This window comes from Glycine max, chromosome 13 (genome assembly GCF_000004515.6).
Source record: "Glycine max cultivar Williams 82 chromosome 13, Glycine_max_v4.0, whole genome shotgun sequence".
In the NCBI taxonomy this organism is placed as follows: Eukaryota; Viridiplantae; Streptophyta; class Magnoliopsida; order Fabales; family Fabaceae; genus Glycine; species Glycine max.
In genome coordinates, this window is record NC_038249.2 from 30,723,437 (window position 1) to 30,742,636 (window position 19,200).

At 30.5% G+C, this 19,200-nt stretch overlaps 2 protein-coding genes and 1 non-coding gene across 4 annotated transcripts; 2 read left to right on the top strand and 1 right to left on the bottom strand.

Annotated features, from left to right (window-relative positions):
- Positions 1-2,038: 2,038 nt before the first annotated feature.
- LOC100791135 (aspartic proteinase CDR1) lies at positions 2,039-3,334 on the top strand. Its single transcript, XM_041007940.1, has 2 exons — positions 2,039-2,492; positions 2,562-3,334. The coding sequence occupies exons 1-2, from the start codon at positions 2,039-2,041 to the stop codon at positions 3,332-3,334; spliced, it is 1,227 nt and encodes a 408-aa protein (XP_040863874.1).
- Positions 3,335-9,082: 5,748 nt separating this feature from the next.
- TRNAR-ACG (transfer RNA arginine (anticodon ACG)) lies at positions 9,083-9,155 on the bottom strand. Its single transcript has one exon. It is a non-coding gene; the product is annotated as a tRNA-Arg (tRNA).
- Positions 9,156-13,356: 4,201 nt separating this feature from the next.
- Positions 13,357-18,176, top strand: LOC100782110 (annexin-like protein RJ4). 2 transcript variants are annotated; one of them, XM_003542786.5, is made up of 6 exons: positions 13,357-13,663; positions 15,611-15,756; positions 16,228-16,446; positions 17,025-17,237; positions 17,342-17,431; positions 17,785-18,176. In XM_003542786.5, the coding sequence occupies exons 1-6, from the start codon at positions 13,591-13,593 to the stop codon at positions 17,986-17,988; spliced, it is 945 nt and encodes a 314-aa protein (XP_003542834.1). In that variant the 5' UTR covers positions 13,357-13,590; the 3' UTR covers positions 17,989-18,176. The 2 variants fall into 2 exon arrangements, with proteins under 2 accessions (XP_003542834.1, XP_003542833.1); XM_003542785.5 differs by lacking the exon at positions 13,357-13,663 and adding an exon at positions 14,978-15,321.
- Positions 18,177-19,200: the final 1,024 nt, after the last annotated feature.

A 19,200-nucleotide genomic window follows, 5' to 3' on the forward strand; every position in this document is an offset into this window, starting at 1 on the left:
AATATTCACATTAATTGATTATTTAAAAAAAAAAACATTGATGCTCCCTCATTAAGAAATAATATCTAAAAATGAAGATAAGTCAAATTTGGTTGAATATTCTAGTCAGATCATACAAAACAAGATATCACCTATGATATGGAACATTTGTAACAAAATTGATATGTACAAAAGTTTTAATGATTGAGAATAAATTTTCAAATCTCAATTAGGATTTGTCTTTTTTAATGATTTATTTCAATATGATACCGGTACTAATTAAGAATATTATTCTTTCTCTTTATTCATTTAAGAATGAGAAGAATTTTAGAATAACTCACATACTATTCAATCAATCAAATTAGACTCATTCATACTTTTCAACTCATTGAGTTAAATCCCTTGATTCTCTATCATAATAAAAAAAATTCTTTTATTTCATTAGTTATCGATGTTTTTATAATCGGACCGGTGATTGACCATTGGTTCAAGGTTAAAGAGTTCAATCCTAATTGAGCTGTGGTTGAATCGGTTTTTTTTTTTTTTAATTCTTTAATATTTTAAGTAATAAAATAATATGAAATAAAAAAATAGGATTAAAAATTTATAAATTACTATTAATGATTAAATTATATGTTTCATAAGATAAAAACTAATAATAGTTGAGAAAATAGTTGATACTTATGTGAAATATTTAAGAATGTATTTTTATTTGTCTTAAAAATATTTCAGATTAAATAATTTTTTTAAAAAAACTATTTTTTAAAAAAGATCGGTTCAACACTGATTTCGGCTTATTTTATACTGATTTAACCAAATCCCACTGGTTATGGAGTGCTCCAATTTTTAGAGTCCCCAATCACTTGATCGGATTCTTGATTCAACGAGTTGAATTGGCCTATCTAATCCAATTTTAGCAACATTAATTGGTTTAATTTATAAAGAAAAAAACAATTTTTACACTTATTAAGAAAATGAGTTAACTTCAATAAATTGAGTTAATCCAATTAAAAATAATTTTTTGTTTTTTCTCTGACCTACACTCTTTAGTGAAACTTGATATTAAGCATAAAATCTCTATTATATGAAGACTATTTTGAAGATACTTTCATTCAATAACGTAAAAGTAGTAAACATTTATTTATATTTAAGAATAAAAAAACATTGACTTTTTCTTATAACAAAAGAATAGAGAGTACTATTAATTCAATGTAGAATATTGACATGAGTTGTTAAAAAAGGAAGAAAAGTCAATTTTGGCTTAGTATCTTAGTCAAATCATACAAATAAGCTATCATAAATGAAGAATAAAAGTCAAATTTGGTTGAGTATCTTATTCAAATCATACCAATAAGGCACAGTTAAATACTAAGTTATCAGTTTATTTTTTTAAAGTAAGTTATCGATCATCACTGATGGAATATTTGTAAAATTGATATGGACCTATAATTTGAATAATTGAGAACAAATGTTCAAACCTGAATTAGAATTTTCTTTATATATATATATATATATATATATATATATATATATATATATATATATATAATTCCAAAATGCGCTTTAAATTTTAATTTTAATGATTCAAGTTTGAGTTTATTTTTCAAACAATGTCGATCAATGTAAAGATTTTTAAATTGTCAATCACTTAAAAATTAAATAAATTTAACTTTTAAAATAATTATTTAAAAAGTAAATAGTTTTACCTTATTTGGTATTTTTTATTCAATGATGGTGTAAAATTTTTACCATTAGTATCTTCTGATTGAATAATTTTGATTTACCCTTTTAAGAACACAAGTGGTTACTCTCACAAATTGAATCTATTCTCTCACATATTATACCATAATCATATGTGATACGAATAAATTGGTCAATTATGACATTTCAGCATATATTCATCCATGGTCAATCATTCATAGTAAACACAATTCCACAGACTCATGCACCTCTAGAAGCTTATAAAAAGCCACTAGGAATGTGCTAGTAGTTACATATTTGAATTTGAATAATTTGAGAGATTATTTTTTCACTTGTATGCACCTTAGTGATGACAATAATGTCACGCTCTTCATCTCTGGCTCTTGTTTTGCTGTGTCTTTACAACCTCTCTTTCTTAGAGGCAATCAATGGTGGGTTTAGTGTGGAGATGATCCACCGTGACTCATCAAGATCACCATTCTTTCGTCCCACAGAAACTCGATTCCAAAGGGTTGCCAACGCCATGCGTCGTTCCATTAACCGTGCCAATCATTTGAACCAATCTTTTGTCTTTCCAAACTCACCTAAGACCACTGTTATATCAGCTCTAGGTGAATACCTCATGAGCTATTCAGTTGGAACCCCATCACTCCAGGTCTTTGGAATTGTTGATACGGGTAGTGACATCATTTGGCTCCAATGCCAACCATGTAAAAAATGCTACAAACAAATCACTCCTATATTTGATTCTTCAAAATCCAAAACATACAAAACCCTACCTTGCCCTTCTAATACATGTCAATCTGTTCAAGGTACCTCTTGCTCCTCTAGGAAAAATTGTTTATATAGTATTGATTATGCGGATGGGTCACACTCACAAGGAGATCTTAGTGTGGAGACCCTCACTTTAGGCTCCACCAGTGGCTCTCCAGTCCAATTTCCTGGAACTGTGATAGGATGCGGGCGTGACAATGCTATTGGCTTTGAAGAGAAAAATTCCGGCATCGTTGGCCTAGGGCGCGGACCTGTGTCCCTTATAACTCAATTGAGTCCTTCAACAGGTGGGAAGTTTTCTTATTGTTTGGTACCAGGGCTGTCTACTGCATCTAGCAAACTCAATTTTGGAGATGCTGCGGTGGTTTCCGGCCATGGGACTGTCTCAACCCCGTTATTCTCACAAAATGGACAAGTATTTTACTTCCTAACCCTAGAAGCATTCAGTGTAGGACGCAATAGAATAGAGTTTGGAAGCCCTAGATCTGGTGGAAAGGGAAATATCATAATTGACTCAGGTACAACGCTCACTGTTTTGCCAAATGGTGTTTACTCAAAGTTGGAATCAGCAGTAGCAAAGACAGTGAAATTGAAGCGTGTTAGGGATCCAAACCAAGTGTTGGGTCTTTGCTACAAAGTTACACCTGATAAACTAGATGCAAGTGTACCAGTGATCACAGCACATTTTAGGGGTGCAGATGTCACTTTAAATGCTATCAACACCTTTGTTCAAGTGGCCGATGATGTAGTGTGCTTTGCTTTCCAGCCAACTGAAACTGGTGCCGTCTTTGGGAACTTGGCTCAGCAAAACCTCTTGGTTGGCTATGATCTCCAAAAGAACACCGTGTCCTTTAAGCACACAGATTGCACTAAGCAATGATTGATTGTTGTTTAACTTAGTCTAAGTTAGTGGATTAAATAAATTTGTACCATTTTTTTGTGTTCCAATACATATTATCATTGTAGGGAATACATATGATGAAAAAAAATACGTTATCATGTTCACTATAATATTTTAATCAAAGGATTAGTAAAATGGGATATGAAAATTCACAAATTAATAACCCAATTGGCCAACAAATTCAATAGGGGAATGAAGTTAGTTTGAAATTTATTTGTAAAACTTTTGTCTAGTACGTGTAGAATATGATTGTTGAATTAATACAAGGTTGCCAACTTTTGCTGACAACGATTATATTAATAGTGATAAGGAAAACAAATTATCATATTTTATAATAATTGCAAGCTATACCGTTATGCAAATTCACAAAACGCTGTAAACTAAAGAGAAATGCTAGAGATGAGTGCACTGGGATCTATCCTAGTTTAGTCACCAACCTCTCGTGACGACGTTTAGTCCTCAAAGCTTAAGGTATTCTTTCAGGAATTCGATCAGAGTATTACAAATATGAATCTAAGGATAAAAAACCCTCCAATGGACAGCTCATCCTAAGGGAGGTCAGCATAAGATCAGGGTGCACTGGGATATCCAGTGAATCCTTTTAGAAGCCATATAAATGGCCACTAAATCCTTTTCCGACAATATGCCAATTGCTGCCATATCCAGGGTCGCTAAATGCTTCATGGCTTTTATATCGATTGCTGGTAAATACACACTTTGCATAACCAGGAAAAATAAAACTTTTGGTGGCAATTCTTATGGTCATTAAAAGGCCAGAAAAAGTAATTTTTCTAATAGCAGATTGGTGTTTCGTATCAATAAAATGGCTACACATGAGAGAAAATTTCCTCTTTTTACCAATTGGTGCCATGAGAAAGTGTCCTTAATTACTTTCTTTAATTTTGTCCAGTGAAGCAAAAGGTGCCTTAATCTTTCTTTTCTTTAGTAACTGTGCAGCAAAGAAAAATAAGTTTAAGTTAGTTTCAGTTAGAAAATCCCCAAACGTGAAAGTCTTCCTATTAAGTAATAGAAAAATCCCTAAGAATAATTGCTGCGGCCTGCAAAAACAATATGATGAGGGAGAGTTCTAATTATATATATAAAATTTCAGAAGTGAAATCATAATAATATATTGATTATAAGTAGTATACTATTTCTACATTGAAGTGAAATCATAATAAATGACATTCACCTTGACTTCATTGAGTGCAAAATAACGAACTGACTGACTGACCCAAAATGTAATGCTGTTATTCTCTAATCTCTGCAATGGAGTTTGATACACGAGCACAACGAAGTGAAGTGATGGAGACAAGTTCTTTTTATATAGAACATTCTTCCAGCCTTCTACCAAAACTGAACAGATCAACCTTGCAAAGCTTAAACTGCAAAAAGTTAGGGGGAGGACATACTATAAAATCACTATTAAAAAAAACTACTGCGTAAAAAGGATAATACAACAAGAATCAAGGGAAGATTTCATGATATAAAATGAAATACGTCACTCTCCCCAGTCCATCATTAATTTTTATTTAAATAATATTGGCTCCCTTTTAATTTCTTATGGTAGCAGAGGGTCTAACTGGCGTGTTAAATAAATCAGTTGAATTGGGCTTGTTCAAAGGTTTCAAGGTCAATCATGGCATCTATTTCTGAGTTACAATATGCAGATGACTCGTTTTTGGTTCGAGGGGCATGCTGGGAAAATCTGTGGGCTATTATTAAGGCTTTTCTTCGAAGCTTTGAACTAGCTAGCTTCTGTACTAAAGGTAAATTTCTCTAAGAGCAAGCTTTTTGGTGTGTTGCCTCTTCTGATTTTCTGGATAGTGCAGCAGCTTTTTATATTGTTCTGTGGCATCACTTCCTTTTAAATTCCTTTGGTTGCCTATTGGATCAAATCATAGACGAGGAGTTTCTTGGGCACCAGTTATTAATTTGTTAAGTAAGAAGCTGTGTTTCTGGAAGGGGAGACAATTGTCCATGGGTGGAAGGATTGCATTGATCAATTCGATCCTCAAAAGCTTACCTTTATATTACTTTTCCTTTCTTACAGACCCAGTAAAAGGAAATTGCAGAATTGATTAAAATACAGAGGAGATTTTTATGGAATGGGAATGTGGATGGTTTTAAAATTCTGTGGATTAATTGAGAGATAGTTTGTATGCCAAATTATGAGGGTGGTTTGGGAGTGAAGGACTTAAATCTTTTAATTTGAACTTGTAATCAAAGTGGCATTGGCGTTTCTTTAATGACAAACATCCACTATGGTATGAGTTTCTGTGTTGCAGATATGGAAGGATTGATTCCAATTCTTATGATTTTTTTAGTGTTCGAAAGCCTTCCCTATGGTGGCGTGATCTGTGGGAGCTGGATTCCCTGGAGATGGTTTGGTTTCGAAATTTTGTTCGTAGGAGTGTTGGAAGTGGCAGTAACACTTTGTGCTGGCATGATTCTTTGCTGGGTGAAACTAGCTTGGAGGATCTGTTCCCACGTTTATTTCAGAACTCTTGGCAGAAGGATACTTTGGTTTCTGATATGTGGCGTGTGAGTGGTGGATCGCGAGAGTGGGTTTGGAGGTGCAAAGTATAAAAATTTGGGAGGAGAAATTATGAAGATGAAACACACCTGTTTTTGCTATGTCCATTTTCTGCTCAGGTCTGGATTGCAGTATATAGATTGTTTGGTATATGTATGGTGCAGCATAATCAGATACATATATAGCCATTATATTCAGCATGGTTTATTCTTTACGGGACAGAAACTTAAAGCGTTTACGCGCTGTTATTTGGCACGCTGGTTGTTGGTGTACATGGCTACTTAGAAACAATACTGTTATTTTCCAGAATGCTGAATGCTGTTGTGGATCTTCCTGGGGTTTTGACTCAAATTCAACGACTACCTTTGATGTGGATTAGTTGTAAGACTTCTAATTTGGCATATATTCCCTTTTATTTATGGTGCAACAGTCCCTTAGATAGCTTGATGGATCTGTTTTAGTCCTTAACTTTTAATCTTTTCCTACAATTTCCTTGACGGGGCACACTTCGTGTCCCTTTTAAAGAATTCAGATTCACGTTTAAAAAAATGTTTAATTTTTATAAAAAAAAAATATAAATCCCTCTAATCAATTTTGATAAATGTTCTGTTTCATTAAAAATATTATTAATTCTTAAAAACTTCTTTAAGATATAATTCTATAGGCTAAAACTTCCTGCACTCCCACAATTAGACTAGATTTTGCTAAACATGAGTTTTAGTCATTTATTTGTCAAAGGGAAATGGTTCTTTAATTTAAATATAACGCGTGAGTGTAAATAACTGTATATGCAGAAGGTACGCTTAATTTTTCAAATAAGAAATGTGTCTATCTTGATGAATTCATTCTTAATTTACCAATAGATTTTTATTTTACATCTTGAGCATGGACGAATAGACAAATCTAGAACATAATTTATTTCAGGGGATTTTATCCCATGAGTTTGGAAGTAGACTATTTCTTTTTACTCCCCAACTTTCTTAATTAACAGTCCCTGTACATTCTGATTAGGTTATCTCTAATCTGAAATGTAAAATTTTCTTTTTAGACTAACTTTTTCATAATGAAAGGAGACACCTCTTATAAATTGTGGATTAGATGATTCAAAATGTAAAACTTTCATTTTGTATAAATCTTTTGGTAATCAAAAGGTGAAGGCTGAGATTTTTAGGCGTAGAAGAAATGACTAGGAATCACAATGGGACTGATCGAGGATGGGTTTTGCCTTTCTCATCCTCATCCCCGCAAAAGATGAGTCGGGTATGAGTATAAAAAAGACGAGTTTAAAATTTTGACATCTATCAGATTTTATCAGGTTTGGGTATATCCGCAGGTAACATACTACACTCTTGTTTATAATTTTAGTTAACTTATATATTTTTAAATAAATTACATATTAAGTCTTTAATTATATTTTAATTCAAACAATATATAATATAATGAATGAAAAATAAATTAAAATTAAAAAATTAAGAATTCAATTATATTTTTAGTTAAATGGTTATTTTTAAGTTTATTATTTAATTATTTAACTACTAAGCTAATTGGTTTATATTTTAAAAAATGATATCAATAAAATATTGTGTGTGTGGATAAAAAATTATTAAAAAAATATGTAATATGACAAGTACAGGTATGAATATAAGTTGATTCTCATCTCTGCTTAGATAGTTTGAATAATACTCATACTCAAACACATATCCGATCAAATCAAGTATTCTCTATCAAAGTCCATCTACAAGTTTATTTGTCATGTCTAGCACAACAAGTTATGGTAACAACGATATTGGGGGCTTTTTTTTATCAATCTAGTGTAATTTTTTTTTTTCAAAATTATCAAATTGGAGTTTTTTTTTTTGAATTATTTACAAAATTAGGTAAATTGTCATTCTAAACACAATTTCAAATACAAAGAAATCATACTCAAACACAACTTTCCTTCTGATAGCTTTTTGTATGAAGAAATCTTGCACCTATTGACGATTTATGTGTTTTGATTTTTTTTTTTACGTAATTTAGAAGAAATTAATTGTGCTTATGTTAGGTATTTCAATTTAATTTTTTAATATTAAACCAAAATCGTCTTTGTCACGACGATTTTGGTTCTTTTTAAAAAAATTCATTATTTTATAATGCCTTTTATTATTTTTTTCCACAAAATTAGGATATTTAAATTTAAATTAAAATAAAAATAAAAGTTGTTTTAAATATGATTATAACAATAAATTTAGGTAATTCAAAAGCACTTGAAAATGTTCATAATATTATAAATAAAATACATGTTACATATATTGAAAGAAAAAAGTTTATTTGGTGAAGATGTCTCACATGTGGGTCTTCTTGTGTGTTGTCTGGGTCTTTCATCCGATTGTTGTTGAGTAGGTTTTGGTTGTTTTCCTCTTGATCTATGACCAAGTTAAGTTGGTTGTACTCCCTTTATCATAATATTGCCACGTCTATCCATTCGAGGATGTGAAGAGGACACATGTGCGTGATGAATGAAAGGTGGTGTGATTGTAGAAAATTTAAACCTATATAACTTCCTTACTCTCATGTTATTACAACATGTTTTTCTTGTCATTTACACATCGACTCATTTGTTGATCTTATGTATAAGTTGAAAAACATTTAAAAGGCTTATGAACTTCAATTTCATTCCCTTATAAATAAAGGTATCAATATACAGGTCTAAAATTTGTTCTCAACCCTAACCCTAAATTGCGACAACATCAATTAGGAAGACGACTAAATACTAATCATATACATAATGAAATAGATAAATCAATTCCAAAAAAAGCGTAAGAAATGAAATGGATGTGTCACAACAAAGGACATCATCGTGGTAATTATCTATATAAATAATGAAATATCTAAAATACTTGTAATACTTTATCTTCTTTTTATGCTTAATTAGTATGTGATTGTTGTTTAAGTTATATTTTATTTCGCTTATTTATTATTTTATTGTTTTTTTAAAATTCATAAAGAACCAAAATTATCACTTGGAAAGACAATTTTTGGCTTAATATAAAAAAAAAATTAAACTGAAATTGCTAACTCAAACACAATTTCATATCATTTACGTTAAAAAAAAATTGTCTAACGTGTGTACGATTTCTTCATATAAAAAGCTAACAAAAGTGAAATCATCTTTGTGTCTTTGAAATCGAAACCATTGGGGAAAATATTAGCGACTCCACTGGGGATCGAACCCAGAATCTCTGGTTCCGTAGACCAGCGCCTTATCCATTGGGCCATGGAGTCATTGTTGAACAATGCCTTTGATTTGTCTTCTAAACTTTTTTTTCTTTAAATGCTGCTAGTAAGTTGCAGCCAAACTATGGTGGCAGGAATGTTGATAAGATGACAAGGGAATGATTTAAATTAAGTTTTACCTAATTTAAAATTATAATAAGGTGATGTTTTTAAATTCTCTTACACTGTTTTGGATTTATGTTATAAAGGAAATCAAATTTAACTCAACTAAAATTTGATTGATGTTATAAAGGTCACAATTAACTTAAATCAAATTTTTTTCGTAATATATAAATTTTAATGTCAAGTTTAGTTAAAATTATAAAATTCTAATTAAAGTATATTTATTGTATACACTTTAAAAAATATAAAAAAATTAATTATAATGCATTGCAAAGATAAGGATTCCCGAGAAAGAGAAAATATGATATGCACTGTCAATATAGAAAAGCTATAAATTTTAATCGTCACTCGATCAATTACAATTTTTAACTTATAATATAGGATAAATTTATTAATTTTTATAATAAATCTTTTAAAAGTCATATTAATGATAATTTATGATTAAATAATAATGTAAAATTATTTTATAATTTATATTATCAGAAACCATCTTTAATAGAATCTCTTTCTCCAATTACTTTTTTTCTTATTCATAAAATTTAAATCTGAGATTAACAACTTATTAGTAAATAATAAGATGTTATAATTGATTTGTGTATTAACTTTAGGTAGATAGTGTTCCGAAAAGTTATCTCAATAAGATTAAAAGGACCTAAAATAAAAATTTAAACTTAAATATATTTTTAGACTTTTAACACTTATTAAAATCATAAAAAATTAACCAAGAATAGAGTAAAGCAGCAGATGAAAACCAAGAATGATCGTCTCTTGCATCTGATTATACATCCCCATCCTATTATTTCCATACTGAACCCAATCACAGCAACTCCAACAAGAAATAATTCAGACCTGTTGTTTGAGAACTGGTCCTAATTGTTCAGTCCATTCATATAAAGATGCAGTAAAAAGAAATGGCAACTTAGCCTAATTCCATTGCCACGCTCAAATTTTGATTAAGTCCATAATCTTCTCAGAACTCCACTGTTCACCATTGAGAATAATATCATTTCTAATGATCAAAATCTTCGCAGTTTGTCTCTAGTTGGTATTCTCTCCATACCTTTGATGGAGCTTTAACATTCCAATTCCAGGAGTCCTACAAATTCGGATCCAGCAGAATATCTTTTAGCTCATCTAAAAGAGACTCCAATAGTTCTAGTTCCCAAATAAATAAAGCACGTCTCCAACGTATGCTTCCACCTACTGCCATGTTGAATTTATCCACTCCCCCATAGTGGATAAAATTAATTATGATTTAGATAAGGGTTAATAAATGAAAATATAATTATAATTTTTTTAGAGTTGAGTTTTAATATTGTTATTTTTTAAATTAATTTCAAATATTATAATTAAAATTTTAAAGTAAAAGTTTATCTCCAAACTCTAATTAATATTGTTACCTTAAGATAGTAATTCTTAAACGAAAATATTGTTGTTCTACTGCATAAAAATGGCATTTTTAGAATTGCTTGTTGATAAATAATTTGTATGGAGTCCTAGATACAACATTGTCACTACTACTATAAAAAGTAGTGGAAACAAAATTCATCTTAAGAACACTATCATCTTTTTCAGACACAATCAAATTTTATATCTAGATGTAACGCATTTTATCAAAATCAATTATGAGTTATGAAAGCAAAAGACAAGAGTTGTTCCCTCGAGTTATGTGTGTCGCTCGTGTTCATATGCCAAAGTACTACTAACCTGAGTAAATTATTCATCCCTTTCGAAAAAAGAGAGTTAAGTATTCATCAAAATGGGCCATCGATTGTAACGGAACATGGTGCACTTCACACGCAAACGAATCACCTAAAACTTAATTTTGTTTTGATTTTCTTAAAAAAAGAAATAGTAATAAGAGGTTGTTTAGCTTATCGATGATGAGATGATAATTTATTTTTTTCATAGTTTTTTATTGCCTTAAAATGCAAGATGTACTATGGAGTAATTTACACAAAACATTTTTTTTAAATTGGATTAAGAAATATAAAATTTAATATCATAATATATTCTACCTTAGTTCCTAATTATAAAACTCTTTCAATTAATTTATGTCATTAATCACATTAAATTTATCTATTAATTATACTCTAATTCTAAAATTATTCTTTTTTATCTATTTAATTGTTTCTCATTAATGTTTAAAGATAAAATAATTAAGTAAATTTATATAAGAAAAAATAATCAATACATCTAAAAATTAGAGGAAAAAAATCTTATAAAAAAACAAATAATTTTTTTAAAAAAAAATCTATAATTAAAAGAGATGGAGTATAGTTGAATTCAAAAGAAATGTCATTGGTAGAACTATTATATGACGTTATTAAATTATCAAGTACAAGAATATGAAAATGATTAGACATGCATATGCTGGTGAAAATTTCATTTTTTTTTTCATGTTTATTTGTATATATCTCATGCGTGTAAAATGAGATAACTTACCTGATTGACTTCAATGTTGACCAAACCACTCTTTATGTAAGATTAAAGTATGAGATGTCTTAACCACAACATAGTTTTCCAGTACAACTTAAATACTACAAGAAAGGGGTGAGTACCTAGTCAATTTTAAATATATAAGAAAAAAATCTTGTGTCTTGATTTTAAATATAAATAAATTTAAATTAATTTTGACTTGTTTAATGAAATTATCTCTTAAATCTCCTTCAATTAATTGAAGTTTTATTTTTGATAATTTTCTTCTATTCTGGATATCAATTTTGAAAAAAAAAAGATAATTTAGAAAAAAAATATTTATTTTTTAAATGAGATTAGTATAATTAAATGTTACTAACTAGTTTTCTTCTTCTTCTTTTTTGAGAAAAAACTTTCTTAATTAGCATAAATTATAGTTTTATTTTTTTTGTTTGTTTTTAAGACTAGAGTAGTATTTTTTTGACTTAGTAATAATTAATTTGATTAGATATAATAAATGCTTAGTGACATTGGTTGTATTTATTGGACTGAGTTTTCTAATACATGCTCAAGAAGGTAATATTACCGACTTCTAATGTATTTACAAGGTAAATTTACTCCAAGGGAATATATAGTATGAAGTGCACGAGTGTATTCTAGAAATCATTCACCTAAGTAGTGACATCAATTAACCCTATTTAATTTGAGTTGATTTGGTGCGTGCTTGATATTTTATTGAGAGGTCTCAAACGATCGTTGAACTAAAAGTTCCAAATTTCTATTTCTTATAAAATATATATGAAAATATGTATCTGTTTAATTTAACGTACATTAAACAGAACACTAAATTTTGGCCCAATGTAGCCCACTGTCCAGATTGAACCTTAAGCCGAGTATGAAACAACAACTTTTCCATTCACACTTTATTATCGACCATTCTTTTAATAGAACATTGATGATCAGTTTAATTTGTTAAAAAATCACGGTATTGCACATTATAATTATAGTTATTTTATGTTTGTTTTGAAAAACAGATAATGAAACAACACAACTTAAATAAATATAGATGAAATTATGAAAAAGACAAGACTTCCTTCTTCTTTTTTACTCAATAATTGTGAATTTTTATATTAATTCTAAATACAAACATTTAAAAGATAAAAACACTCATTATTATTTTTTCTCTCCCCACCTCTGCCTCTCCACACTCTTTATTTTTGAACGGTTGCTAAGAAAGCTTTGAACCATTGTTACACTAAATGATTACATGATATTAAATTTTAATTATTTATATTTGATTATATTATTCAAGTTTAATCATTTTAGTTTCATATAAGATGCTTTTCTCATATATATATATATATATATATATATATATATATATATATATATATATATATATATATATATATATATATAAAACAAGATAAAGTAACGATATATAAGAAAACAAGACAATCACAGATCATCCTGCTTAATTTATTCCCTATGTAATCAGAAAGGGCCCAAAAAACTCCTCAAAACACCTCACTATTCCCTTGTCTTGTGATGCATGGAAGCAATTCCAATTGAAGCCAAAAGAATCAAGTTCTTCTTTTCCGTTTCTTTACAACGTTTTCTTGCAATTTCCAATATTTCAAATGGCTTTCTTAACACCGAAGAATGCCAATTAATTAATTAATGCACATAACTAATAATCGTCACATGAAAAGTAACGTTCAGATTTGATGATGATGGTGTTAAGGCGATAACAACTAGGAAGCAATATTTGGCAATATATATATATACTGAGCTTGTGATAAAACCAATTCAATCTCCGATATCACATATATTTCTTCAGCACTTATAGTGTGGTGAGAGAGAAATTAAGGAAGAGCTAGCTTAATTGAGTGCTGCTAATTCTATGGCTACCCTTGTTGCTCCAAACCAAAAATCTCCGGTTGAAGACGTTGAGGCTCTACATAAGGCTTTCAAAGGTATTATTTATCATGTAGACAAGAAACATGTTTTGCAAATTAAACTGTCTTTTTTTTTTCTTTCTTTATAAGCAATTTTTCTTCTTTCATTTTGGTGTGTATTTTTTAGACGTGTGTATAAAAGAAAATGACAGATAATTATATACAATGCCATGTACAGTATGGAGTTTTTTTATATAAAAAAAATAACTAATAATGCTCAAATTTACCCTTATTCGATGTATCTGGTATTCTGGTTTCTATTTAAGGATTTTGCATATAGTATTTTTTATTAGAAAATTATGTTGCTAGTTTTTATTAGTAGGGGAATTATAACCCACACCTCTCCCTCTCCCTTTAATTTCAACCACCAGGTCAACCCTTGTATTCATTACAAATTAAAGCTTATTAGACTGTGATTAATTTACACCACGTATTGCATTCAGGATCAATTAATTAATCTTCTTTGTTCTTTAGAACATAAGAGCGATCTTATTTCAGTTATTGGTTTTTATTTTGATTTTTCCATGTTAGAAGATATATATAGTTGAATGAACTCTGAATCACCTTTTTCTTTAGTGAAAAACTCTATCTATGATGTTCTTGATAACTTTTTTTTATCAAATACTCACTGAGAGGTGGCACCACAATAATTATGGCATAGTAGTTTTTCAACTAATATGTAATTGTTGGGTCATAAAATTCAAAATTAGCTAGCTCCGATATCTTTCCTTTGCTGGAAAAGATATACATAGGCCGGAGTAGCAAAACGAAAATTGTTGTTGACTTCAATGTTTCATTTATAAAATTTAAAAAACGAGAATAAAATAATGCAAGATAAAATATTAATAATTATTTATGTCTGTAAGAAAAATTATGGAAGTAAAAAGCATTTAATTAAAAGTCGTAGTTTTCTCTCCCTCTTTCTATAATCTATATAGAATAAAGCCTAATTTTGAATTACCGTGTACAATTAATGTCTGTGTGAGTTTGCAACCGCTCAATTTTCCTGCTGTGTTTAGTTTAGATTAGGTGAGGCATTTAAATCAAGTCTACAATGGGTATAGGTGGAATTATACTTTTTTCTTCTGACGTGTATATCAGTTATTTCTTTAATGAAAATGATATAATGTATCTCCCATAACTCTTTAGTTACTCTTTATTTTTACATTTCATTTTCGTATGTAATTACTTATTACATTAGATTTGTGATCACTTAATGCCTATAAATTGGAATAATGTTGCTCCATGATTCTTCAATTTGCCGGTGCTATAAAGGTCCAGATTGACAGCAACTATTGAAAATCATGGCATTGCTCATAACAAATATGTATGCAGTAGAAGAACAGTTCATAGCTGTATAGATATAGGTTATTAATTATATCATACGAAGGTCCAAATTGACAGTGACAACATCTTCAATTAGTTCCAGTAGATTTTGGCATTGCTCAAAACAAACCTTGGCATTGTTATAAAACTTGTACTACACATTAAGAGCATAGTTCACAACTGTATAGTGTATTAATTGTACTATATATACATGAGCTAGGAAACCAAACTCCAATGTACTAAACACCATAGTGAGGAAAGCATAATCAAATCAACCATGGCTACCCTTATTGCTCCCATCACCTTTTCACCTGGTTTAGATGCAGAAGCTCTTAGAAAAGCTTTCCAAGGTTTATATATGCATCATTTCTCTTCCTATTCCTTAAATTATTATTAATATTATTATTTACTTTGATTGTGCTTATGAATTGGTTATAATTCTTGTCATCTTGAAAATCCATCAAGAATATTGATTCTATGATGGAAAACATTAGCTCCTCTAATCTTCTACCAATTCTCACGAAATTCAATATAGATTTAAGTTTCTATTTAATGAAAAATAGTTTATCAATATGATGTATATTTGGCAAAGTAAAATATGACATAATATTTAATATCTAATGGTTTTGAACTGTGCAGGATGGGGGACCGATGAGAAAACCGTTATTGCAATACTGGGTCATAGAAATGTTCATCAGAGGCAACAAATCAGAAAGGTTTATGAGGAAATTTACCAAGAGGACCTCATTAAACGCCTGGAGTCTGAGCTCTCTGGTGACTTTGAGGTAAGCATTATTACAACATGATTTTACTGTACTTGGGGCAAAATATGTTTTAAATCTCCCAATTTTTCATTAAAATTGGTCTTAATCCCTATTTTTTAACCAAGGGGTCTAACTCAGTTGATTGAACATGGTGTGTGAATGTTATAAACGCTTTGATATCATGTTCAATTCCTATGGATAAAAAAAAATCTGTATTCTTTAAAAATAATGATCTTGGTCATCATAATTTTTATAATCAATGGATTTCATACCTCTTTGTAGAATATAAGATACTAAGATGCAGATGAAATTAACCCATTAAAAAAAATACAAAGATCAAAATCATCGTTTTTAAAAGATGAGAACTAAGACCAATTTTGACCAAAAATTGAAGAATCTAGAACTCATTTCATCAAAAAAATTCACATGGTTCTGTCCCATATAGCATCAAGAGTACTAATGATTTTGGATAATGGGGTCCAAACAAAACAGAGAGCTGTGTACCGTTGGATGCTGGAACCTGCAGATCGTGATGCTGTTTTGGCCAATGTTGCCATCAAGAATGGCAGCAAAGGTTACCATGTGATTGTGGAAATTGCTTGTGTGCTTTCAGCTGACGAGGTCTTGGCAGTGAAGCGTGCCTATCACAACCGTTACAAGAGATCTTTGGAAGAAGATGTGGCTACTAATACCACTGGTGATATTCGCCAGGTAAATATGATTGCCTATCCCAATTGATATTGTCATGTCTTTATAACTTGGTCCTCTCATCAATCATATAGTTTGACATCTTAATAAGTGTTTTCTGGATTTATCCCTGCATATATGCAAGTCATTCAACCATGTCTTATCATTTATCACAATTTTCACATTATTAACTCTTTTATGCCACCTTGGAAAACAATGATTGGATAATAGCATAAGGGTGAATCAAAAGCAAAGTTTTTAATTGCCATCATAGCAGGGCATTGCAAGAAATTATAGACAAATACAACCACAATTGTAGTCGCAGAGAACCCCAAAAAAAAAACTTGATGTCATAGCCAAAATGAGAATCGCAAGACTGTTTTTTAAAACCTTGATCACAATCCTTAATGATCAAAATGTTCGGGGCAAAAACGCTCATGGTTTTGACCATGGTTTCAAATGGCAAAGTGCATCACCTGATGTGGCCACAATTGCAGTTCTGGACCATTTTTGAAGACTTTGATAAAAAGCACATGCTTAATGAAATGTTAGGGTTATATGCTAATGGTTTTGAGCCTGTGCTTGGTTTTGGCTTTGTGCAGCTGTTGGTTGGGTTGGTGACAGCATATAGGTATGATGGTGATGAGGTCAATGCAAAATTGGCCAAAACTGAAGCTGATATTCTTCATGAATCTATCAAGGAGAAAAAGGGCAACCATGAAGAAGCCATCAGGATCCTCACCACAAGGAGCAAGACACAACTTCTGGCAACTTTCAACCGCTACAGAGATGACCATGGCGCTTCCATAACTAAGGTACAAAGGAAATAGTTTACTACTCTCTTGATTGTTCTCTACATGTTTGATAAAAAAATTGAAAGTTAAAATAATTGATATGTGCATATATTTATTTTTTACAGAAATTGTTGGATAATGCATCTACTGACTTCCAGAAAGCATTGCACACTGCTATTAGATGTATCAATGACCACAAAAAGTACTATGAAAAGGTCAGATTCTCTCACCTTATTATATCTGCAAGTATGAGACATCATTTGAAAAAGAATCATGTTATTCGCATTATAGCAATTATACATTGTGTTAGTTGAAATCTTGAATCTTAACAAATCTAAAATTCAGTTGGGCTTTCTCAATTCTCTTAACTTTTTGTTATGATATAGATTTTCTGATCTTTCACAATTGTGATTCTTGTAAGTATTTTCATGAATAATCAAAGTCATATTATTCATCTATGTTCGCATTTGAATTCAAATTAGATTCTGTGCTTAACAATTATGATGTTTTGTAGAGGATAGTCTTAGAGAAACATTTACCCTAAGTTTTTTTTTTCTATGACGAATAGGTTCTGCGCAATGCGATAAAAGGGGTTGGAACTGATGAGGATGCACTCACCCGTGTGGTGGTCTCAAGGGCTGAGAAGGACCTCAGGGACATCAAAGAGCTTTATTATAAGAGAAATAGTGTTCACCTTGAGGATGCAGTGGCCAAGGAAATCTCAGGGGACTACAAGAAATTCATCCTCACTCTGTTGGGGAAGGAAGATTGAAGTGATTGCTCTAGCCAAGGACATGTCTTTAGTTTGCTTATGTTGGATTCGTGTGCTGTGATTTGGTTAATTTCCCTATTTAGAGTGTGTTTTTTATGAGTTCTGTATCTTTGTTGTGAGAGTGTGTACTTCTGTTTTAAATTACTGTTGTTGATATTTGATTAGTATAATAAACTTTAAATATGTAATTAAGGTCTGGTTTTCTTATAATAGTCTTTTAAAATTTCCTAATCTGATATGTAATTAGCTGAATGATGTGATGTGATGCATATAATCGATTTCACTTAAAGAAGTAAGATTTTATTATTAGGGTTGTAAAATTTTCTTTTATCATAATTAACTTAGAGTATGTTTGGATAGGATAATTTAATTAGGTAATGTATTTTTTTTATAGGAAATTAAATTCTTTTTTTTATTAAAAGTAACTGTTTGAATATTTTAGTAAAAGAAATTCAAAATTTTAAAATTTTAAAAAAGGATTTTAATTAGTTGAAAGAATAGAATTTCAAATTCTATCTTCAAAGGAGTAAATTTGGAAATTCCTCTCTCGTCGCTGTCATGCCCCTCCTTCGCCATCTTCACCGACGTACTTGTGACTGAGCTTCTCCGGCGTGACGTCGACGCTACGGCACGTCGTCACCACGACGTTCATGGCCTAGTTGACGATGTGGATGCACTCGAACACGTTCACCAAGTTGTCGTGGTTGGCAACGGTGATGCCGAGCACACAAATGTCGTTCACGGGCAATACACGACGTGGTAGCGGCTCTGGACACTGACGATGACCTGGCCACTAGACGCCACCAGGGGATCATCATCGATGGACTCCGCAACGTAGGCGTCGTCGGGCGGCGGAGTGCTTGTTGGTGGCGAAGGCATGAAATTCCACTCTTATTTTTTGTCACAAATAAAGCAAAACTATAAGATACATGTGCAACCACTATATTAATTAAAAAATAATTAGAGAGACTTAATTTCAAAGAGCTATGATATTTACACCCTAGACACCCAACTTTTACAAACATTTATCTAACATTCATAACTTTTTTTTTAGGTTTAAACATTTTTTTGGTCCATATAATTTAGCATTAATTTCATTTCTGTTTTTTAATTTTTTTTATTTTAATATTTCCAAAATATATTTATTTTAATTTTCATTCGTAAAGCTTTTTAACTATTCTTCCTAGTGTAATTGGTCCAACTCTGTCACCA

Coding starts and splice junctions, on each gene's coding strand:
- LOC100791135 (XM_041007940.1), top strand. CDS start 2,039: ATGTCACGCTCTTCATCTCTGGCTCTTGTTTTGCTGTGTCTTTACAAC. Junction 2,493..2,561: donor TACATGTCAATCTGTTCAAG/GTACCTCTTGCT, acceptor CACACTCACAAG/GAGATCTTAGTGTGGAGACC.
- LOC100782110 (XM_003542786.5), top strand. CDS start 13,591: ATGGCTACCCTTGTTGCTCCAAACCAAAAATCTCCGGTTGAAGACGTT. Junction 13,664..15,610: donor TCTACATAAGGCTTTCAAAG/GTATTATTTATC, acceptor TGAACTGTGCAG/GATGGGGGACCGATGAGAAA. Junction 17,238..17,341: donor ATGGCGCTTCCATAACTAAG/GTACAAAGGAAA, acceptor TATTTTTTACAG/AAATTGTTGGATAATGCATC.